Genomic DNA, 24970 nt, shown 5'->3' on the forward strand with positions numbered 1-24970 from the left:
GATTGTCAAGGCCTGCCATAGGAGTGACTGATAGGAATCTGTGTGTCCATTTTAGGGTTAGGTATAGGTATACTACACCTACAGCAAAGGGTGATTACACGACTTTGCCCCAGCTGTCATGCAGCCAGTTGTGTCAAATTTAGGAGGCCAGCCAGGGGTGGCACAATACGTGCTGCAGCCCCTGGCAGCCCTGGGTACACCTATGCCCTGAGTTACAGGGTCTGATAAGGTGGCCCAGTACCAATTGGAAATGTACCTAGGGTACATGGAATCCATTTTAAAGAGAGAGCAGTAGGCCTGGGGTCCTGATTGGCAGGGTCCCAGGTCGACTATGTCCAAAACCAGCTAAAACACAGGGCAAAAAGTTGGGGGCAACCATAGTCAGGATGTACCTTCCTACACAACCCCCCCCCAAACGAAAGGAGATAAGGCTATCCTTGTCCAGGTAAGCCTCTATTACCTAAGTGGCCATATAAGGAAGTACCAGCTCTGGCTTGGTTTCCCCCTGTGTCATGGTCCACTAGGCAACCCCTCACCCTAAGGGTATCTGAGGGTCTCCACCATAGGGAATCTCTGTCTCTGGTGTGTCTTGGGAAAGAAGAAGGCTGATGCTGGGATGGAGTGCTGAAGTGAGGCTCCTCTACCTTTGGGCTCAACTTCCTCCCATCACCATTCATCATGTGTGCCTTTCTTTCTTTAGCTGAGATGCACTGAGCTCTCAGGGTCAGCCTCTGGCTACCTAAAGCTGGAGGCTGAGTCCCTCTGTTTGGCTTACTGGAGGGACAGGTCAGGTCTGGGGTTTTTAGCCCCCATGTTTGGCTGTGCCCAACAGTGTCCAGCTGTGGGAGTTCCCTAACTATTTTTAAGGGGGATCCCTCAGGAGTCTGACTTATTTTCACTTGGCTAGGTTTACTAGCTTCAGTGATCCTAATCTGTTGATTAAGGGGTTCTTTTGGACAGGGGGCCCTTTGGGGTCCACCACTGGCCTCCCTGATCTCTTCAGCCCTGGGCTGACTGAGGCAGGGTAGAGAGGTGCAGGTTACCTGCTCCAGACTGGGTCCCACCTGGGAAGGGTCCCCTGCCATCAGGGGCTCTGCCAGGCTAGGCCTGACTACCTCTGGGGCAGTTCCTTCAACAGGGGTAGAGTCAGTTCCCTGAGGAGGCTGGCTCTCACCTAGTGTCTGGGAGGGGGAAGACTCTTCTTCCTCCTCAATGCTCTCTGTTTGAGTGGAGTGATCCATTGTTTCAGGCTTCACAACCTCACTATCTGTCTGAGTAGAGGCTGAGACCATTTCAACCTTGCCAACCTTTCCAGGAGGGCACTCAGTCTGTGTTTGGGCTGTGACTGTCACAGCCCTCCTATCCTGTTCTGAAAAGTCTGTCTGAGCCTGGGCAGTGGCTACCACTGCCCTTCCAACCTTTTCAGGGAGGAATGGTGCTTGGACTGGGGCTGTAGCTATTACTGCCCCACTAACCTGTCTGGATAGGCCTATCATTCTGGAATGTGTTTCTTGTTCCACCTCAGCCCATGCTGAGAGTTCCAGGTCATTCCCCAGTAAGCAATCTACAGGTAGATTATCTGTCACTGCCACTCTCATGGGCCCTGTGACATTACCCCAGCTGAGCTTGACTACTGCCATGGGATGCCTTCTTTTCATTCCATGAATGTCTGTCACCTGATAAGTAAAACCAGGGGTCAGTTGAGCAGAGGGGACCAGATGGTCACTCACCATGGTGAGGCTGGCCCCTGTGTCTCTGAATGCCTCAACTTTCTGACCATTCACTAAAACTTCTTGTCTATACTTGCCCAAAATGTGGGGTCCAGTAGTGAAGTTGGCAAACCCCATGCCAGTCTCACAGACAAGAGTGTGGTCAGGGAACCTGGCTAAGCCATAGTCCTCCTGATTGCCCAAAGTAATGCCCACCACATTCTTGGGGGCACTCCCACCACCTGGGGGATTACCACTAGTGGTAACAGGAGGTTTAGGAGTATTACCTGGGGGTATATTTCCCTTATTACCATTTTTAGGGCAACTGGCATCACTTTTGTAATGACCCACCTGTTTACAGGTATGGCAATAAGGTTTCTTCTGTTCTGAAGGAGTGTTCTGGGACCCACCACCCTTGTTGGAATTTTGGGGCCCTTGGGAAGTCTTCTCTGTGGATTTATCCCCACCCTTCTCTTGAGGCTTGGTTGATTCCTTTTTCTGGTCACCACCCTGGTTTTTAGGCCTAACCCTGGTTCTGACCCATTTGTCTGCCCTCTTACCCAATGTGAGAAGGTGGCCTGATATGCAGTGCTCACTATTCTAGTGAACACTATGTATCAGTCCAGCAACCCTTATTGATGATTGGTTGTAAGTCAACCTTATAGACCAGCTATCCTAGTAGCGTGGATACGAGCAGTCTAAGGCTAAAGACTCGAGAGGGCGCGTTAAGCCAGCTGTTTACCACACATATACCCCTTGAATACCAAGTGAAAGGACACCACACAAGTGTTATGAAAATAAACAGTTATTTATTTAAAGATCACAACAGCCCTGTACTCTTTATGAGGACAGGGTACTAAGCACAAACCAAAACTCTTACAAAAATACTTAAGTTAGCACAGTATATACAAATGCCCGAGGGGCACGGAAAACCATATACTCTGAAAGTGGAGTGCGAAATTCCTAGCAGGTAAGTACAGTACTAATAGCTTTTGGAATCGCTAGGACTTGACTAGGGAATCGTTAGATTATGTCTAGGAGGCCTAGGGGACTCGGGTGCAGTGTGTGCACTCTCACGCGAGATGCGGGACAAAAGTCTATGGTAGCTAGGAATTAGAAAGTTAGTGTTCTCGGGCGAACCCGACCTGGTAGGGAGAAAACGAAAGTAGATTCTGACCCTTGGATAGTGAGGCTATGCTGGGGCACCGAAATGCCGAAGTTACCTAGCCCAGGGGCTGCAGCTGCATAGGTCTGAAAAGACGTCGGGAATCCTCGTAGACGGACCAGGAGCCGGAAGAAAAGATGCTGGCCGGTGACCAGTGAAGAAAGTTCAGTCGGATCCAAGCCTGGATCTTGAAGATAGATGACACCTGAAAGCAGAGGGGACCAAGTTCGAGACTACTAGCCAGTAGTCAGTGGGCACCAGGAGGGCACCGGATGGTAGCCACCTCGACTAGGTGAGTGGGTGACGCTTGACTCGAAGATCTCACGGACCAGGAGGCGTTGTCGGCGACCAGGATGGAGGATCGAGCTGTCCCACGAAGATAGAAGCTGTCGGCGTCGCTGGACCCAGGATTGGGCAACAAAGCCTTGGCAAATTCAAGCCCACGCGGTGGACCTAAAATGGCGTCTGGAGTGGACCAGGAGGGTCCGGGGTGCCTCTCTTGAAGAAGGAAGCAAAGGCCAGCCTGGAGCAACCAGACCAGCAGTCGTGAAGTCGTTGGGCGTCGTTCAGAGGGCCACAAGCCAGCCGGCTAGTAGCCAAACAACGCGGTGCACAGCAAACAGCAGAAGGGCCCCACGCAGATCGTGGAGATGCAGGGGGGCTGATCTTGGGTGCTGGAGCTGCGCAGGGTCGGGGCTTCTCGGACCCCAAAGCACTCACCAGTGGAGGACACGGTGGGCTTGCAGTAAAGATGTCGTGCAGTCTTGGCGATCGTCGGTCCCTTGAGGTCTCGTCGCACTCACGGTTCTCAGCTGGGCTGTAGAGGTGAGTAGAGGTCAGAGGTGCCAGGGAAGCCGGGTCTCGTCGAGCTGGGTCGTCGGATTCGTGATGAAGGACTTGCAGCAGACCGCAGTGTTCTTTAGGATGGTGCCTGCGGATGCAGGGTGACTACTCCTTAGCCACAAGGGAGAATCTTGAAGAAGAAATCGTGAAGTCCTTTCGAAGAAAGTGGTATCTTGATTCCAAAGATGATCTAATTTTAACAGGGGGCCCGCTCCCATCTTTATACTAAAAAAGGGGGCTGACCCGGTGACTAGGTCCTGCCTATGGGTGGGACTAGGTGGGGGGTGGTTACACCCCTCAGCCATGCCGGACTTCCCCAGGCCAGGGGCTGGTGTGCCCCTGGAACTGGTTCAGACCGGCCTATGCGTAGTGAGCACCGGGGTGCCACTCAGCAGTCACCTTCCTGTAAAGCCCTGCCTACCCAGGATACACAAAACCATGTCTGGGACGGTGCTAGCACCGCCCCTGACAGGAAACCCTTTGTCCAGGCTCCCCTCGCTGGAAGGACTCCCAGCTGCAGGGGGTCAGACTCGTGTCTGTGGTGGCAGCATCCATTTTGTGGAGCTGAGGCTTCAGTTAACTTTAACCGGGGTTCACAGTTACATACATGTCGTGTCCCTCTAGAAGGGTGGAATGCTAACCCCGTCGCCAGAATTGGCGAGGGGTTAGTATTCCAATTCGTATGACACCTTACTCGACATGTTTTGATAAAGCAATACCAAAGTTAGCATTTAACCGCGAGGATTATAATGCACTTAAGAGTATATGGTATGCGATATCATGGAACAGCTATTAGGACTTGGTTCCGCAAGCTGCAGACAGGCTCAGCTCATGCCAGAGCACCATCTCACACGATTCCAAGCACTCTGCCTTCAGGATTGTCAAGGCCTGCCATAGGAGTGACTGATAGGAATCTGTGTGTCCATTTTAGGGTTAGGTATAGGTATACTACACCTACAGCAAAGGGTGATTACACGACTTTGCCCCAGCTGTCATGCAGCCAGTTGTGTCAAATTTAGGAGGCCAGCCAGGGGTGGCATAATACATGCTGCAGCCCCTGGCAGCCCTGGGTACACCTATGCCCTGAGTTACAGGGTCTGATAAGGTGGCCCAGTACCAATTGGAAATGTACCTAGGGTACATGGAATCCATTTTAAAGAGAGAGCAGTAGGCCTGGGGTCCTGATTGGCAGGGTCCCAGGTCGACTATGTCCAAAACCAGCTAAAACACAGGGCAAAAAGTTGGGGGCAACCATAGTCAGGATGTACCTTCCTACACAACCCCCCCCCAAACGAAAGGAGATAAGGCTATCCTTGCCCAGGTAAGCCTCTATTACCTAAGTGGCCATATAAGGAAGGACCAGCTCTGGCTTGGTTTCCCCCTGTGTCATGGTCCACTAGGCAACCCCTCACCCTAAGGGTATCTGAGGGTCTCCACCATAGGGAATCTCTGTTTCTGGTGTGTCTTGGGAAAGAAGAAGGCTGATGCTGGGTTGGAGTACTGAAGTGAGGCTCCTCTACCTTTGGGCTCAACTTCCTCCAATCACCATCCATCATGTGTGCCTTTCTTTCTTTAGCTGAGATGCACTGAGCTCTCAGGGTCAGCCTCTGGCTACCTAAAGCTGGAGGCTGAGTCCCTCTGTTTGGCTTACTGGAGGTACAGGTCAGGTCTGGGGTTTTTAGGCCCCATGTTTGGCTGTGCCCACCAGTGTCCAGCTGTGGGAGTTCCCTAACTACTTTTAAGGGGGATCCCTCAGGAGTCTGTTCTATTTTCACTTGGCTAGGTTTACCAGCTTCAGTGATCCTAATCTGTTGATTAAGGGGTTCTTTTGGACAGGGGGCCCTTTTGGGTCCACCACTGGCCTCCCTGACCTCCACAGCCCTGGGCTGACTGAGGCAGGGTAGAGAGGTGCAGGTTACCTGCTCCAGACTGGGTCCCACCTGGGAAGGGTCCACTGCCATCAGGGGCTCTGCCAGGCTAGGCCTGACTACCTCTGGGGCAGTTCCTTCAACAGGGGTAGAGTCAGTTCCCTGAGGAGGCTGGCTCTCACCTAGTGTCTGGGAGGGGGAAGACTCTTCTTCCTCCTCAATGCTCTCTGTTTGAGTGGAGTGATCCATTGTTTCAGGCTTCACAACCTCACTATCTGTTTGAGTAGAGGCTGAGACCATTTCAACCTTTTCAGGAGGGCACTCAGTCTGTGTTTGGGCTGTGACTGTCACAGCCCTCCTATCCTGTTCTGGAAAGTCTGTCTGAGCCTGGGCAGTGGCTACCACTGCCCTTCCAACCTTTTCAGGGAGGAATGGTGCTTGGACTGGGGCTGTATCTATTACTGCCCCACTAACCTGTCTGGATAGGCCTATCATTCTGGAGTGAGTTTCTTGCTCCACCTCAGCCCATGCTGAGAGTTCCAGGTCATTCCCCAGTAAGCAATCTACAGGTAGGTTATCTGTCACTGCCACTCTCATGGGCCCTGTGACATTACCCCAACTGAGCTTGACTACTGCCATGGGATGCCTTCTCTTCACTCCATGAATGTCTGTCACCTGATAAGTAAAACCAGGGGTCAGTTGAGCAGAGGGGACCAGATGGTCACTCACCATGGTGAGGCTGGCCCCTGTGTCTCTGAATGCCTCAACTTTCCGACCATTCACTAAAACTTCTTGTCTATACTTTCCCAAAATGTGGGGTCCAGTAGTGAAGTTGGCAAACCCCATGCCAGTCTCACAGACAAGAGTGTGGTCAGGGAACCTGGCTAGGCCATAGTCCTCCTGATTGCCCAAAGTAATGCCCACCACATTCTTGGGGGCACTCCCACCACCTGGGGGATTACCACTAGTGGTAACAGGAGGTTTAGGAGTATTACCTGGGGGTATGTTTCCCTTATTACCATTTTTAGGGCAACTGACATCACTTTTGTAATGACCCACCTGTTTACAGGTATGGCAATAAGGTTTCTTTTGTTCTGAAGGAGTGTTCTGGGACCCACCACCCTTGTTGGAGTTTTGGGGCCCTTGGGAAGTCTTCTCTGAGGATTTATCCCCACCCTTCTCTTGAGGCTTGGTTGATTCCTTTTTCTGGTCACCACCCTGGTTTTTAGGCCTAACCCTGGTTCTGACCCATTTGTCTGCCCTCTTACCCAATTCCTGTGGAGAGGTCAGATCAGAGTCTACCAGGTGCTGATGTAATAACTGGTTCTGACAATTATTTAAGATTTGCTCCCTCATAATTAGATTATACAATCCTTTAAAATCAGTAACCTTACTACCCAGTAGCCAGCCTTCAAAAGCCTTAGTGGCACAATCAACAAAGTCAGTCCAATCTTGAGACTGAGTTTTCTGGGTGTCTCTGAACAGCATCCTGTATTGTTCAGTGGTTAAACCAAACCCATCAACCAGTGTATTCTTCAAGATTTGGTAATTGTTAGCATCCTCCACCCTTGTGGTGAGGAGCTTATCTCTACCTTTACCATCAAAGGAGAGCCACAAGATAGCTGCCCACTGACTTTGGGGAACACCCTGCACAGTGCAGGCTCTCTCCAAAGCAGTAATCCATTTGTGGATGTCATCCCCTTCTTTAAAGGGGGGCACTATCTTATTCAGGTGCTTTTTATCAAAACTCCTTTCCCTATTGCTAGGATTATTGCTGCCACCAGTGGGGACTGCCCCACTCAATTGTTGCTCTCTAGCAAAGGCAAGCCTTTCTTTGGCCAGGGCAAGTTCTTCCCTTTCAATCCTCAGATTGGCTGCCTTTTCCTTTGCCTCATACACTCTCCTCTGGGGAGATGTCATTCCCCTTTGAGAGGAACGTTGAGAGCCATTGGTATGAAGGGATCTGTTAGAGCCTCTAGATAGAGACCTAACTCGTCCATTCCCAATGTTAAGCTGACCTGAGAGTGGCCCCAGGGCTCCCCTAGAGTCCCTCTCATGTCTGCTTAAGTTGGTCCGGGTTAGTCTACTGACCTCTACCTGTCCCTTATCTGCCTCATCCCCAGACAACTCATCCTCCTCCTCAGCATCATCTGCCTCATGGAGGGGATGGATATCAAAGGGACCCTGTAAGGAGGGCAAACTTCCTTCTGGATTAGAAGGGTCTGGGTTACCAGCCCTACTGGCATCATAAGCCTCTAAGAGACCAATCAGAAAGGAAGTGGTGGGGTTAGACCCCTGTTTTAGTTTCCTGAGAGTACACACTTGTCTCATCTCATGGAAGCTAAGAGCAGCATATTTAGAAGTGACCTGTGGAAGGTCCACTGACACAAGGGGATACTCAGAGTTTCCTCCTTTGTCTGACATGCTGATTCTAGTGTGGTGTAAGTGATGCACCTACCTACACTATGTGTTTACCTACTGATCCCTTGCTAAGAGTTGCAGCCAAGGTGTGCTAAGCCTTGAGGAGCTACAACAGCTGGTTCAGTAGAACTCAGAGTATTCTAAGCTTTAGTTATATGTACCTAACAGTCCTTTATGTGATCTTTCAACAAGATATTCTTAGGATACGTGTGGTAAAACAACAGCAAGCTCAAATCCCAACCGCTGCTCACCAATGTGAGAAGGTGGCCTGATATGCAGTGCTCACTATTCTAGTGAACACTATGTATCAGTCCAGCAACCCTTATTGATGATTGGTTGTAAGTCAACCTTATAGACCAGCTATCCTAGTAGCGTGGATACGAGCAGTCTAAGGCTAAAGACTCGAGAGGGCGCGTTAAGCCAGCTGTTTACCACACATATACCCCTTGAATACCAAGTGAAAGGACACCACACAAGTGTTATGAAAATAAACAGTTATTTATTTAAAGATCACAACAGCCCTGTACTCTTTATGAGGACAGGGTACTAAGCACAAACCAAAACTCTTACAAAAATACTTAAGTTAGCACAGTATATACAAATGCCCGAGGGGCACGGAAAACCATATACTCTGAAAGTGGAGTGCGAAATTCCTAGCAGGTAAGTACAGTACTAATAGCTTTTGGAATCGCTAGGACTTGACTAGGGAATCGTTAGATTATGTCTAGGAGGCCTAGGGGACTCGGGTGCAGTGTGTGCACTCTCACGCGAGATGCGGGACAAAAGTCTATGGTAGCTAGGAATTAGAAAGTTAGTGTTCTCGGGCGAACCCGACCTGGTAGGGAGAAAACGAAAGTAGATTCTGACCCTTGGATAGTGAGGCTATGCTGGGGCACCGAAATGCCGAAGTTACCTAGCCCAGGGGCTGCAGCTGCATAGGTCTGAAAAGACGTCGGGAATCCTCGTAGACGGACCAGGAGCCGGAAGAAAAGATGCTGGCCGGTGACCAGTGAAGAAAGTTCAGTCGGATCCAAGCCTGGATCTTGAAGATAGATGACACCTGAAAGCAGAGGGGACCAAGTTCGAGACTACTAGCCAGTAGTCAGTGGGCACCAGGAGGGCACCGGATGGTAGCCACCTCGACTAGGTGAGTGGGTGACGCTTGACTCGAAGATCTCACGGACCAGGAGGCGTTGTCGGCGACCAGGATGGAGGATCGAGCTGTCCCACGAAGATAGAAGCTGTCGGCGTCGCTGGACCCAGGATTGGGCAACAAAGCCTTGGCAAATTCAAGCCCACGCGGTGGACCTAAAATGGCGTCTGGAGTGGACCAGGAGGGTCCGGGGTGCCTCTCTTGAAGAAGGAAGCAAAGGCCAGCCTGGAGCAACCAGACCAGCAGTCGTGAAGTCGTTGGGCGTCGTTCAGAGGGCCACAAGCCAGCCGGCTAGTAGCCAAACAACGCGGTGCACAGCAAACAGCAGAAGGGCCCCACGCAGATCGTGGAGATGCAGGGGGGCTGATCTTGGGTGCTGGAGCTGCGCAGGGTCGGGGCTTCTCGGACCCCAAAGCACTCACCAGTGGAGGACACGGTGGGCTTGCAGTAAAGATGTCGTGCAGTCTTGGCGATCGTCGGTCCCTTGAGGTCTCGTCGCACTCACGGTTCTCAGCTGGGCTGTAGAGGTGAGTAGAGGTCAGAGGTGCCAGGGAAGCCGGGTCTCGTCGAGCTGGGTCGTCGGATTCGTGATGAAGGACTTGCAGCAGACCGCAGTGTTCTTTAGGATGGTGCCTGCGGATGCAGGGTGACTACTCCTTAGCCACAAGGGAGAATCTTGAAGAAGAAATCGTGAAGTCCTTTCGAAGAAAGTGGTATCTTGATTCCAAAGATGATCTAATTTTAACAGGGGGCCCGCTCCCATCTTTATACTAAAAAAGGGGGCTGACCCGGTGACTAGGTCCTGCCTATGGGTGGGACTAGGTGGGGGGTGGTTACACCCCTCAGCCATGCCGGACTTCCCCAGGCCAGGGGCTGGTGTGCCCCTGGAACTGGTTCAGACCGGCCTATGCGTAGTGAGCACCGGGGTGCCACTCAGCAGTCACCTTCCTGTAAAGCCCTGCCTACCCAGGATACACAAAACCATGTCTGGGACGGTGCTAGCACCGCCCCTGACAGGAAACCCTTTGTCCAGGCTCCCCTCGCTGGAAGGACTCCCAGCTGCAGGGGGTCAGACTCGTGTCTGTGGTGGCAGCATCCATTTTGTGGAGCTGAGGCTTCAGTTAACTTTAACCGGGGTTCACAGTTACATACATGTCGTGTCCCTCTAGAAGGGTGGAATGCTAACCCCGTCGCCAGAATTGGCGAGGGGTTAGTATTCCAATTCGTATGACACCTTACTCGACATGTTTTGATAAAGCAATACCAAAGTTAGCATTTAACCGCGAGGATTATAATGCACTTAAGAGTATATGGTATGCGATATCATGGAACAGCTATTAGGACTTGGTTCCGCAAGCTGCAGACAGGCTCAGCTCATGCCAGAGCACCATCTCACACGATTCCAAGCACTCTGCCTTCAGGATTGTCAAGGCCTGCCATAGGAGTGACTGATAGGAATCTGTGTGTCCATTTTAGGGTTAGGTATAGGTATACTACACCTACAGCAAAGGGTGATTACACGACTTTGCCCCAGCTGTCATGCAGCCAGTTGTGTCAAATTTAGGAGGCCAGCCAGGGGTGGCATAATACATGCTGCAGCCCCTGGCAGCCCTGGGTACACCTATGCCCTGAGTTACAGGGTCTGATAAGGTGGCCCAGTACCAATTGGAAATGTACCTAGGGTACATGGAATCCATTTTAAAGAGAGAGCAGTAGGCCTGGGGTCCTGATTGGCAGGGTCCCAGGTCGACTATGTCCAAAACCAGCTAAAACACAGGGCAAAAAGTTGGGGGCAACCATAGTCAGGATGTACCTTCCTACACCCAATTCCTGTGGAGAGGTCAACTCAGAGTCTACCAGGTGCTGATGTAATAGCTGGTTCTGACAATTATTTAAGATTTGCTCCCTCATAATTAGATTATACAATCCTTTAAAATCAGTAACCTTACTACCCAGTAGCCAGCCTTCAAAAGCCTTAGTGGCACAATCAACAAAGTCAGCCCAATCTTGAGACTGAGTTTTCTGGGTGTCTCTGAACAGCATCCTGTATTGTTCAGTGGTTAAACCAAACCCATCAACCAGTACATTTTTCAAGACTTGGTAATTGTTAGCATCCTCCACCCTTGTGGTGAGGAGCTTATCTCTACCTTTACCATCAAAGGAGAGCCACAAGATAGCTGCCCACTTACTTTGGGGAACACCCTGCACAGTGCAGGCTCTCTCCAAAGCAGTAATCCATTTGTGGATGTCATCCCCTTGTTTAAAGGGGGGCACTATCTTACCAAGGTGTTTTGTATCAAAACTCCTTTCCCTATTGCTAGGTACAATGCTGCCACCAGTGGGGACTGTCCCACTCAATTGTTGCTCTCTAGCAAAGGCAAGCCTCTCTTTGGCCAGGGCAAGTTCTTCCCTTTCAATCCTCAGATTGGCTGCCTTTTCCTTAGCTTCATACATTCTCCTCTGGGGAGATGTCATTCCCCTTTGAGAGGAACGTTGAGAGCCATTGGTATGAAGGGATCTGATAGAGCCTCTTGACAGAGATCTATCTCGTCCATTCCCAATGTTAAGCTGACCTGAGAGTGGCCCCAAGGGTCCCCTAGTGCCCATCTCATGTCTGCTTAAGTTGGACCTGGTTAGTCTGCTGACTTCTACCTGTTCCTTTTCTGCCTCATCCCCTGATACCAAATCATCATCCTCATCATCAGCATCATCTGCTTCCTGAAGAGGATGGTCCTGGGCATCAAAGGGACCCTGTAAGGAGGGCATGTTGCCATCTGAATTAGAAGGGTCTGGGTTACCAGCCCTCCCTGCATCATGAGTCTCTAAGAGACCAATCAGAAAGGCAGTTGTGGGGTTAGACCCCTGCTTAATCTTCCTAGAGGTACACACTTGTCGTAACTCATGGAAGCTAAGCGCAGTATATCTTGAAGGGATGACCTGTGGAGGGTCAACTGACACAAGGGGAACCTCAGTGTTTCCTCCTTTGTCCGACATACTGTTTCTAGTGTGGTGTAAGTGATGCACCTACCTACACTATGTGTTTACCTACTGATCCCTTGCTAAGAGTTGCAGCCAAGGTGTGCTAAGCCTTGAGGAGCTACAACAGCTGGTTCAGTAGAACTCAGAGTATTCTAAGCTTTAGTTATGTGTACCTAACAGTACTTATGTGATCTTTCAACAAGATATTCTTAGGATACGTGTGGTAAAACAACAGCAAGCTCAAATCCCAACCGCTGCTCACCAATGTGAGAAGGTGGCCTGATATGCAGTGCTCACTATTCTAGTGAACACTATGTATCAGTCCAGCAACCCTTATTGATGATTGGTTGTAAGTCAACCTTATAGACCAGCTATCCTAGTAGCGTGGATACGAGCAGTCTAAGGCTAAAGACTCGAGAGGGCGCGTTAAGCCAGCTGTTTACCACACATATACCCCTTGAATACCAAGTGAAAGGACACCACACAAGTGTTATGAAAATAAACAGTTATTTATTTAAAGATCACAACAGCCCTGTACTCTTTATGAGGACAGGGTACTAAGCACAAACCAAAACTCTTACAAAAATACTTAAGTTAGCACAGTATATACAAATGCCCGAGGGGCACGGAAAACCATATACTCTGAAAGTGGAATGCGAAATTCCTAGCAGGTAAGTACAGTACTAATAGCTTTTGGAATCGCTAGGACTTGACTAGGGAATCGTTAGATTATGTCTAGGAGGCCTAGGGGACTCGGGTGCAGTGTGTGCACTCTCACGCGAGATGCGGGACAAAAGTCTATGGTAGCTAGGAATTAGAAAGTTAGTGTTCTCGGGCGAACCCGACCTGGTAGGGAGAAAACGAAAGTAGATTCTGACCCTTGGATAGTGAGGCTATGCTGGGGCACCGAAATGCCGAAGTTACCTAGCCCAGGGGCTGCAGCTGCATAGGTCTGAAAAGACGTCGGGAATCCTCGTAGACGGACCAGGAGCCGGAAGAAAAGATGCTGGCCGGTGACCAGTGAAGAAAGTTCAGTCGGATCCAAGCCTGGATCTTGAAGATAGATGACACCTGAAAGCAGAGGGGACCAAGTTCGAGACTACTAGCCAGTAGTCAGTGGGCACCAGGAGGGCACCGGATGGTAGCCACCTCGACTAGGTGAGTGGGTGACGCTTGACTCGAAGATCTCACGGACCAGGAGGCGTTGTCGGCGACCAGGATGGAGGATCGAGCTGTCCCACGAAGATAGAAGCTGTCGGCGTCGCTGGACCCAGGATTGGGCAACAAAGCCTTGGCAAATTCAAGCCCACGCGGTGGACCTAAAATGGCGTCTGGAGTGGACCAGGAGGGTCCGGGGTGCCTCTCTTGAAGAAGGAAGCAAAGGCCAGCCTGGAGCAACCAGACCAGCAGTCGTGAAGTCGTTGGGCGTCGTTCAGAGGGCCACAAGCCAGCCGGCTAGTAGCCAAACAACGCGGTGCACAGCAAACAGCAGAAGGGCCCCACGCAGATCGTGGAGATGCAGGGGGGCTGATCTTGGGTGCTGGAGCTGCGCAGGGTCGGGGCTTCTCGGACCCCAAAGCACTCACCAGTGGAGGACACGGTGGGCTTGCAGTAAAGATGTCGTGCAGTCTTGGCGATCGTCGGTCCCTTGAGGTCTCGTCGCACTCACGGTTCTCAGCTGGGCTGTAGAGGTGAGTAGAGGTCAGAGGTGCCAGGGAAGCCGGGTCTCGTCGAGCTGGGTCGTCGGATTCGTGATGAAGGACTTGCAGCAGACCGCAGTGTTCTTTAGGATGGTGCCTGCGGATGCAGGGTGACTACTCCTTAGCCACAAGGGAGAATCTTGAAGAAGAAATCGTGAAGTCCTTTCGAAGAAAGTGGTATCTTGATTCCAAAGATGATCTAATTTTAACAGGGGGCCCGCTCCTATCTTTATACTAAAAAAGGGGGCTGACCCGGTGACTAGGTCCTGCCTATGGGTGGGACTAGGTGGGGGGTGGTTACACCCCTCAGCCATGCCGGACTTCCCCAGGCCAGGGGCTGGTGTGCCCCTGGAACTGGTTCAGACCGGCCTATGCGTAGTGAGCACCGGGGTGCCACTCAGCAGTCACCTTCCTGTAAAGCCCTGCCTACCCAGGATACACAAAACCATGTCTGGGACGGTGCTAGCACCGCCCCTGACAGGAAACCCTTTGTCCAGGCTCCCCTCGCTGGAAGGACTCCCAGCTGCAGGGGGTCAGACTCGTGTCTGTGGTGGCAGCATCCATTTTGTGGAGCTGAGGCTTCAGTTAACTTTAACCGGGGTTCACAGTTACATACATGTCGTGTCCCTCTAGAAGGGTGGAATGCTAACCCCGTCGCCAGAATTGGCGAGGGGTTAGTATTCCAATTCGTATGACACCTTACTCGACATGTTTTGATAAAGCAATACCAAAGATAGCATTTAACCGCGAGGATTATAATGCACTTAAGAGTATATGGTATGCGATATCATGAAACAGCTATTAGGACTTGATTCCGCAAGCTGCAGACAGGCTCAGCTCATGCCAGAGCACCATCTCACACGATTCCAAGCACTCTGCCTTCAGGATTGTCAAGGCCTGCCATAGGAGTGACTGATAGGAATCTGTGTGTCCATTTTAGGGTTAGGTATAGGTATACTACACCTACAGCAAAGGGTGATTACACGACTTTGCCCCAGCTGTCATGCAGCCAGTTGTGTCAAATTTAGGAGGCCAGCCAGGGGTGGCACAATACGTGCTGCAGCCCCTGGCAGCCCTGGGTACACCTATGCCCTGAGTTACAGGGTCTGATAAGGTGGCCCAGTACCAATTGGAAATGTACCTAGGGTACATGGAATCCATTTTAAAGAGAGAGCAGTAGGCCTGGGGTCCTGATTGGCAGGGTCCCAGGTCGACTATGTCCAAAACCAGCTAAAACACAGGGCAAAAAGTTGGGGGCAACCATAGTCAGGATGTACCTTCCTACAGGGAGCTCAAGGTGTAAGGCCTTGGCAGCCCTCATCAGCACCACAGAATAGGCAGCTCCCTCCACCGATGCCACGGTTGGAGGAGAGATCAAACCAGGGTTAGGAGAGTCGTCCAAACCACTGGCATCCCCCAAGTCACCTGTCCAGTCCGGGTCATACTGGCACTCGCGTGACAGAGGGTCCTCGGACCCCTCCCAACCTTCACCGTACTCCTCATCCTCTCCGTACTCGGAGTCAATGATGAAGACCGGCTCCTCGGGGTTCATGGGCCCCATCGGCGCCGGAACCGGCGTCGAGCGACGCCCGTCCGGCGCCGCGTCCGGCGTCGGAGAAGGTAGGGGAACGGCGCCGCCCGGAGCCGGGTCGGAACCCCACCGCCGGCCGGAGCCGGCACTGGAGAACCGGCGCCGCGCGGGGGCGGCGTCGGGGGTAACCCCGATGGCAACGGCGCCGGGGAGGCCGGAAGACCAGCCGGCGCCGATCCCGGAGGCCCTTGCGGCGCCGGGGTCGGAGCCGTCGGCGGCGCCGGGGCCGGAGCACCCAACGGCGCCGAGGCAGGGACACCCGAACCGCCAGGGCCCCCAGACGGTAGCACTGGGCCCGAAGGCACCGTAGGCCCCGTCGGAGAAGCGAGCGCCCTCATGGCCATGAGGAACGCCTCGATCTCCTCAGGCGTCGCGCCATGCCCAGGGACCGGAGGGTATGAGGCAGGCCGCGCCGGCGACTCTCGCGGAGCCGCGGGGTTGGGGTCACCCGAGCCCCCGGCCGCATCGCGTGAGCGTCGGGGGGAGTCGGGGGTACGATGACGACGCCCCGACTTCTTGTGCTTCCTACCTGACGAGCCTGACGAGTGGTGTCGACTACCGGAACGCTCGGCGCGGCTCCGCGACCGCTCCCTGGAACGCTCTCTCGACCTCCGGCCGGACCGGGACCGCTCCCGGTCCCGACGTGGGGCCGACACCCGGAGCTCCAGTAGCTTGCGGGACCGCTCCCGCCTAGCCTTGTTGGTGAGGGCCCGGCAGTCGACACAGGAGTCCACGTCGTGGTCGGGGCCCAGACACCATCAGAGGTGGTGATGATCCGTGACCGACATCATGCGCTCACAGTCATCGCAATTCTTAAACCCAGGCATCCTATCAGGCACAATAGAGAAAAAAACAATCGAAAAACTTGGTCAAAGACCGGAGTACTGCTCTTCAGATCTGCGTCCACTGGCGCGGAAAAAAGAAGAACTGACGTCAGCGCGCGGAGGCGGCGTCTATATACTCCAGCGACGTCATCACGGCGCACGACGCCGACGACGGACGCGGAGCCGCAGGGGACGCCTGCAGACGACACCTACCGACGCGCAGGGGTACTGCTACGCAAAAGTTTCCGGATCCAGACTGACGCCTGGGGATATTCTAAGGTAAGGAATCTAACACTAACGTGTTTCTTTCAGATATGAATGTGGTCTCCGAAGGTGTGCTGCCACTGTCGCCAAGCACTTGGTGAACACTCTGGGAGCAGTGGTCACTCCAAAGGGTAGTACCTTGAACTGGTAATGCTTGTTCTGTATAGTGAACCTGAGGTATTTCCTGTGTGCCTGATGTATGGGTATATGGAAATACGCATCCTTCAGATCCAGAGTTGCCAGGAAATCCCCCTGACTGAGCAATGGCAGGACCTGCTGCAGAGTCAGCATGTGGAAATGTTCTGAAAGGATGTATAGGTTCAAGGGTCTCAGATCCAGAATGGGTCTGAGAGACCCGTCCTTCTTTGGGACTAAGAAATAGAGTACACCCCTATTCCGTGCTCCTCTAGAGGCACCAGTTCTATGGCCCCTTTTTGCAGCATGCTGGCCACCTCTTGCTGAAATAAGTGTAAGTGCTCTGCGGACAAAGGATGGTGTCTTGGTGATTGTCGGGTGGAGTGGATGTCAGTTCTAAACAATACCCGTACTGGATAAGTTGTCTCACCCACTGGTCTGTGGTAATGCCTTCCCAGACTGGCAGGAACTGCTGAAGTCATCCCCCGACCGGTGTTACATGGTCCGGGGGCAGTGACAAGACGTCACTGTTTGGTATTTGCTGAGGACCTGGTGTTATTTCCACATCCGCTGCCTTCGGTGCTGTTACCACGGTATCCACCTCTATTGTTTTTGTTAAAGGTGGTCTGTGCACCGCCTTTATTGTATTGTGCTTGCTGAGATGTTTGCCCTCTTGACGGCCCTCTGCTACCTGAGCGACGAAAAGAACCCCCTCTGAACTGTTGAGACTGAAAGGCCCCCATAGACTTAGCCGTCTTTCTTGATTTATTCAAGAATTGTGTCAACGTCAGGCCCAAACAAGAAATCTGGGTTAACGGGGTGATTGAGCAAACTTGTTTGTGTTTCTGGCTTAAATCCTGAAATTCGTAACCAAGCCTGCCCCCTTAGCATTACACTAGTGTTAATAGCCCTGGCTGCAGTGTCTGCTGAATCTAGTGCACACTTGATAGAAGCGTTTGATATCAGTTTCCCTTCCTGAATCGACATGTCCGCCCCCTCTCTATATTCATCAGGCAAGTGTTGCAACAATTGCTCTAGTGTATCACAGTGTGCCCTATCGTATCTAGCCAGCAGAGCTTGTGTATTGGCTATTCTCCAAATATTCGCCGCCTGTGCAGCAACCCGCTTCCCAGAGGCTTCTAATACTTTAGATTCTTTGTCTGGGGGAGGAGCATCACCACTTGTTTGTGAGTTCGCCCTCTTCCGGGCATTGGAGACCACCAAAGAGTCCAATGGCAATTGACCCTTTATATACGTAGGGTCCACAGGAGCAGGCCTGTATTTCTTCTCAATACGTGGGTTAACCACCCTTGCTCTGGTTGTGTCCTTGAAAATGTCATTGGCGTGCTTAAGGACACCCTTCAGCATCGGCAGTGTCTTCACTGATCTGTCCGACGTAGAGAAGGTATCAAAAAGAAAGTCCTCCTCAACCAGGTCTGCATGCATGACCACATCGTGGTTCAACGCTGCCCTTTCAATCGGAGCGTTGAACGCCGCAGTATCCTCTGCGGGGGCTGTATTTACTTGGTAAGACTGGTTGTCCGCCGTGCCTTGATAGTTGAGTACATCCTGCGAGTCATCCTGATTAGATTCATCAGGATAGTTGAATTGCTCGTCATTCAGGTCATCCCCCCCCCCCCCCCCCCCATCCTCGGTGCGTGTGGGGGAATGAGTAAAGGCTTGTCCATAAGGCCTTACGGACTCGAAAAGAACTGGCGAGGAAGCAGAGTCTCTTTTCCTTTTGAGTGGAATTTGATAGGATTCCATTGGCTTCTCCAGCAAGATCTTCAGTTTGAAAAGGGTGAGTCTTCCGGTTGCAGAGTCAATGTACAACTTCTTTGAGCTTTCAGAAGAAGGTGGAGTGGAACCGACGCCTTCAGGAGTGGCGGTCGTTCCCTTAAGTTTTGACATCATTTTACCAGGGTCGGTGCCCTGTGCCGGCTTAGACGCTTTAGGTTGTGCAGGCGGATGCAGTCCAAAAAATATAGGTGGAGGCTCAGATGGCTGTTTGACTTTTTTCACGGCCATCGCCAACTTCGAGCCAGGTGTTGCGCTGCGATTCCCAAAATGGCCGCGGCATGATGCGCCACGTTCCAAGGTGGCCATTTTGTGCTGGTCTTCGAGAACCTTCACCAGCATCAACCTGTATGCATTCGGACTGAGGGGCGGCTGCGACTCAAGTCTGTCTTCAGTGTCCACACCGAGGGCAGCCTTAGATGACGTCGCTCCGTCTCTTTGGGCCTTTGGCACCTTCTTGGATGTACCGATCTTCGGGTTTGCACCCTTCTGTGACCCCGAAGGGGCAATGACACTCCAAGCCTTCTTAGGATCCGATGGAACGAGGCTTTGTTAAACGAATACTGGTTTGACCAGTTTCAGTTTCGTTTTCGATTTGTCTTTAGTCAGTTTCGGTTTCGAAGGCGTACCCACCGAAGGCTCTGAATGAATATGCTACTTACCAGTATGCATCTGTTCTTGGCATGTAGGGCTGCTAACATTCACATCTATTGCATAGATCGCCGCCTAGTGTTGGGTCCGGATGATTGCACCTTGTTGTCCTGGAAGAGTCTTCGAAGTATCACGAGATAGGTGGCTCCTCCCCTGGACTACAGTGCGCATTCTTAGCCGTGTCAGATTGCGGGGCTGTAGAGTATAAAGATCTTGGCTAAGGCCTTACGGCGATGTTTCGACCTGAGCCTTTGACAAGACAGTGTCACTTTCGACCCCCGAAGGTTCGGTTGGGTCTTGCTCATCGCTGGAGCCGCCCTCTGCGGCTCCAATGGCCATACCGTCGTCTCTCACCTCGACGGCTTCATCGTCTTCGATGTTCTCATCATCTACCTCTTCTTCGTAGTAAGATTCTTGACAGGAGGCCGGGTCGGAGAAGTGCTCCGGTTCCGACGCTTGGACGCCCTCGTCACCCCCAGCTCGAAGATTTCTTCCACATCCGACGCTCTCCACGCCGGTAGTCTCGCCTCACGTCGAAGAGCGAGCGCCTCTTCCGACCTGAATTTCGAACAGGCCAAGCAACTCTCCTCGTCGTGGTCTGGAGACAGACATTTGTGGCACACAGGGTGCACGTCTGAGAGAGGATACTTCGCGTTACAGACCGAAAACGGGGCCTGGAATTCCATCATCGATGTAAATCTCCGATCGGGCCTAATAAGCTGGGAGCACACGTGCTCAAGTATCCGGGAACCGGATAAGTTAACTTCGAACCGAACGAAGTACAATACCGACGCTTAAAGAGGCCTTCTGGCCTGAAGAAAACAAGTTTTTCCTATAGGTTCCGAACGAGATTCACGGAACACATCCGAACCCAATGGCGGAAAAAAACAATCTGAGGATGGAGAGGATGCCCATGCGCACTGTAGTCCAGGGGAGGAGCCACCTATCTCGTGATACTTCAAAGACTCTTCCAGGACAACAAGGTGCAATCATCCGGACCCAACACTAGGCGGCGATCTATGCACAAGATATGAATTTAGCGGCCCACATGCCTCGAACACCATGCTCTTGTGCTCTGGTCTGACATTTTATACCTTTAATTGTCCTGGTCTGTATGTCACACCAAATGGGTCATCTGGGTCAGATTTTCTCTGGTTGTTTCAAGCACCTTCACATTCAGCAGGACTTTGCTACGGAATGTATGCTGGAGGAGTATTGCAGCTTTAAGGTGCACTGTACACTCAACAGTAATTTATAGTTCAGTCTTAGATGGGCACTGTCCTTGCTGGATACTTTGCAGATAGGTTGTCATGTTCAGGTGTTTTCACTTAGTAGACATGGATGTGGTGAGGTCCTCTTAAGGGGTAAATCCATTGACCAAGCCTTCATCTTTTTAAGCTGAGAAGATGGTGGTGCCAGAAGTTCAGTACCTCCGGTGCAGCGAGCCCAGTAGGATTTTTTGTGGAACCTTTTGGGGACTTTGAGAGGCACACACGATGATAAAGCCAGTTAAAGATGGTGAAGGTTTTCATAATTTAACAGTGCACACATGGCATTTTTGCAATATAAGGTTACGTGGGACTAACTCAGTTATAACAGGAAATTATTTAATCATGTAAATGTAAGAAAGATCAAGGCTAGAAAATCAGAACACAATTCAGATACCTACTTCTGGTACAATTGCATAATCCTAAAGATTATATCCAACTACAACTGCACTCCCAAATGTTGGAACCCACCTCGATCCAGTCAAATATTCTTTGGTTGTTGGGGTTTTCTTTCAGTAGTTTTTCCATTTGATTGTAAAGGTCATCAGATGACAGCTCTTTTCGACTTGGTGTCTCAGTCTCATCTCCTAAGGTGTACTCCACTTTCTGTTGGGGAAGAAAGAAAGCAAATAGATTAATCATACTGGAAGGGCATTACATAAACACTCCAGATTTCAGTCAGTTATCTGCAATAAATCTGCAAACTCATTGCATCCGTTTAACGACAAGGAAAATGTTACATGTTCTATTTTCGCATCACACATACTGCTGTTTGACATTCAGTCTCAGCTATTAAGTTTTCTATGTTTTTTCATTCACAAACAAATGAGATATGGGCTGTAAGGAAATGACTATGGTCACCACAAAGTTTTTCAACTGATGCTGTTGGCTTTATCGACTCAGTGCACTAAGGTCTCCTAATCAGACCTCAGTGCCACAGCGCTAAACATGCATGTCAAATTGGCTATACCAAATTGGAAATAGCTAACTTACCTGCAAGTCCCTGGTAAATGATACCCTGTTAACCAGGCCATGTAAGTTATTGGTGTACCCAAGGGGTTGCCACCCCAAATGCACCCCCCGAGGTAAAACAAGTCATCCAGTCGACCACTGCAGACTGGTAGGGCAATGCTAGCCCACATCTTTGAGATTGGAAGTAACAGCAAACCCACCACTTCTCCTGGACATGTGCACAAGTCATCCCTCTGGCAGGCTTGCTGAGTTCTAAAGGCAGGGTGCAACACAGGACACAGGCAGGGCATGCACTTTACATGTACAGACAGTAAAGCAAATGAAACCGTTTTTTACCGGGGAAAGTCTTGGTCGCCCCATTGGTGAGGACAGGATTACACACAAACCTCTCAGCTGTGCAAACTCTTGAACAGTGCAACGAAAGTGGGCACTCCAAGATATCGAACAACTAGTTACATTAAGCCCCACTTGTATCCCAAGTCGAAATTAATTTAATTGCAATATGCAGCTTTACCAATTCTACTGTAGTTCCTATATCCCCGATAGGCTCTGCGCATTGGAATAATATACACTATAGTTTTGACATAGTACTGAGGTCAGTATGTCTATCGAGTACATTAAACTTAATTACTTGTGTGCCTCAGCTAACTCAGAGGTCACTAGAAGAAAACAAGTTAATTAACTGTAACTTTGGTTCCCCGGTATTGGTCACCTTCATAGATTCCCATACTTTGTATCATTCCCCGTCGTCGGAATGGGAGCCTCGATAGTATCAACACCATAGAAACCAAAGAGAAAAACAGGTCTAGGCTGTGAGAAGGTGGCCTGATATGCAGTGTTCACTATTCTAGTGAACACTATGTATCAGTCCAGCAACCCTTATTGATGATTGGTTGTAAGTCAACCTTATAGACCAGCTATCCTAGTAGCGTGGATACGAGCAGTCTAAGGCTAAAGACTCGAGAGGGCGTGTTAAGCCAGCTGTTATACCACATATACCCCTTGAACACCAAGTGAAAGGACACCACACAAGTGTTATGAAAATAAACAGTTATTTATTAAAGATCACAACAGCCCTGTACTCTTTATGAGGACAGGGTACTAAGCACAAACCAAAACTCTTACAAAAATACTTAAGTTAGCACAGTATATACAAATACCCGAGGGGCACGGAAAACCATATACTTGAAAAGTGGAATGCGAAATTACTAGCAGGTAAGTACAGTACTAATAGGCTTTGGAATCGCTAGGACTTGACTATAGAATCGTTAGATTACTTCTAGGAGACCCAGGGGACTCGGGTGCAGTGTGTGCACTCTCACGCGAGATGCGGGACAAAGTCTATGGTAGCTAGAATTTGCAAAGTTAGTGTTCTCGGGCGAACCCGACCTGGTAGGGAGAAAACGAAAGTAGATTCTGACCCTTGGATAGTGAGGCTATGCTGGGGCACCGAAATGCCGAAGTTACCTAGCCCAGGGGCTGCAGCTGCATAGGACTCAAAAGACGTCGGGAATCCTCGTTGACGGACCAGGAGCCTGGAAGAAAGAAGTTGCTGGCAGGCGACCAGTGAAGAAAGTTCGGTGGATCCAAGCCTGGATCGATGGAAGATGACACCTGAAAGCAGAGGGGACCAAGTTCGAGACTACTAGCCAGTAGTCAGTGGGCACCAGGAGGGCACCGGATGGTAGCCACCTCGACAAGGCGTGTGGGTGACGCTGGGCTCGGAGATCTCACGGACCAGGAGGCGTTGTCGGCGACCAGGAAGGAGGATCGAGCTGTCCCACGAAGATAGAAGCTGTCGGCGTCGCTGGACCCAGGATTGGGCAACAAAGCCTTGGCAAATTCAAGCCCACGCGGTGGACCTAAAATGGCGTCTGGAGTGGACCAGGAGGATCCGGGGTGCCTCTCTTGAAGAAGGAAGCAAGGGCCAGTCTGGAGCAACCAGACCAGCAGCAGTGATGTCGTCTGGCGTCGTTCAGAAGGCCACAAGCCAGCCGGCTAGTAGCCAAACAACGCGGTGCACAGCAAACAGCAGAAGGGCCCCACGCAGATCGTGGAGATGCAGGGAGGCTGATCTTGGGTGCTGGAGCTGCGCAGGGTCGGGGCTTCTCGGACCCCAAAGCACTCACCCGTGGAGGACACGGTGGGCTTGCAGTAAAGATGTCGTGCAGTCTTGGCGATCGTCGGTCCCTCGAGGTCTCGTCGCACTCACGGTTCTCAGCTTTGCTGTAGAGGTGAGCAGAGGTCAGAGGTGCCAGGGAAGCCGGGTCTCGTCGAGCTGGGTCGTCGGATTCGTGATGAAGGACTTGCAGCAGACCGCAGTGTTCTTTAGGATGGTGCCTGCGGATGCAGGGTGACTACTCCTTAGCCACAAGGGAGAATCTTGATGAAGAAATCGTGAAGTCCTTTCGCAGAAAGTCGTGTCTTGATTCCAAAGATGATCTAATTTGAACAGGGGGCCCGCTCCCATCTTTATACTAAAAAAGGGGCCTGACCCGGTGACTAGGTCCTGCCTATGGGTGGGACTAGGAGGGGGGTGGTTACACCCCTCTGCCATGCCGGACTTTCCCAAGGCCAGGGGCTGGTGTGCCCCTGGAACTGGTTCTGACCGGCCTATGCGTAGTGAGCACCGGGGTGCCACTCAGCAGTCACCTTCCTGAAAAGCCCTGCCTACCCAGGATACACAAAACCATGTCTGGGACGGTGCTAGCACCGCCCCGGACAGGAAACCCTTTGTCCAGGCCTCCCTCGCTGGAAGGACTCCCAGCAGCAGGAGGTCAGACTCGTGTCTGTGGTGGCAGCATCCATTTTGTGGAGCTGAGGCTTCAGTTAACTTTAACCGGGGTTCACAGTTACATACATGTCGTGTCCCTCTAAAAGGGTGGAATGCTAACCCCGTCGCCAGAATTGGCGAGGGGTTAGTATTCCGATTCGTATGACACCTTACTCGACAGGTTTTGATAAAGCAATACCAACGTTAGCATTTAACCGCGAGGATTATAATGCACTTAAGAGTATATGGTATGCGATATCATGGAACAGCTATTAGGACTTGATTCCGCAAGCTGCAGACAGGCTCAGCTCATGCCAGAGCACCATCTCACACGATTCCAAGCACTCTGCCTTCAGGATTGTCAAGGCCTGCCATAGGAGTGACTGATCGGAATCTGTGTGTCCATTTTAGGGTTAGGTATAGGTATACTACACCTACAGCAAAGGGTGATTACACAACTTTGCCCCAGCTGTCATGCAGCCAGTTGTGTCAAATTTAGGAGGCCAGCCAGGGGTGGCATAATACATGCTGCAGCCCCTGGCAGCCCTGGGTACACCCATGCCCTGAGTTACAGGGTCTGATAGGGTGGCCCAGTACCAATTGGAAATGCACCTAGGGTACATGGAATCCATTTTAAAGAGAGAGCAGTAGGCCTGGGGTCCTGATTGGCAGGGTCCCAGGTCGACTATGTCAGAAACCAGCTAAAACACAGGGCAAAAAGTTAGGGGCAACCATAGTCAGGATGTACCTTCCTACATAGGCCTCATCTCATTTTGTATCCTATCACTCTCTGTGTAAAAGAGACCAACATTTTGCCAGGACCAATCAGAGCAGCCTCACCCCACAGAACCTTCCTG

General features: G+C 51.3%; 1 protein-coding gene across 3 annotated transcripts in view; it reads right to left on the minus strand.

The window, feature by feature from the left end:
- Nucleotides 1–24970, minus strand: part of EIF4G1 (eukaryotic translation initiation factor 4 gamma 1) — a 1004595-nt gene that overhangs the window by 51596 nt on the left and 928029 nt on the right. For all 3 annotated transcript variants that reach the window (XM_086944451.1, XM_086944450.1, XM_086944449.1), the window contains one exon: nucleotides 20840–20974. In XM_086944451.1, coding sequence (XP_086800577.1) covers nucleotides 20840–20974 — 135 coding nt within the window. The remainder of the gene's footprint in view (nucleotides 1–20839; nucleotides 20975–24970) is intronic.

This window comes from Lissotriton vulgaris, chromosome 11 (assembly GCF_964263255.1).
Source record: "Lissotriton vulgaris chromosome 11, aLisVul1.2, whole genome shotgun sequence".
Taxonomy (NCBI): domain Eukaryota; kingdom Metazoa; phylum Chordata; class Amphibia; order Caudata; family Salamandridae; genus Lissotriton; species Lissotriton vulgaris.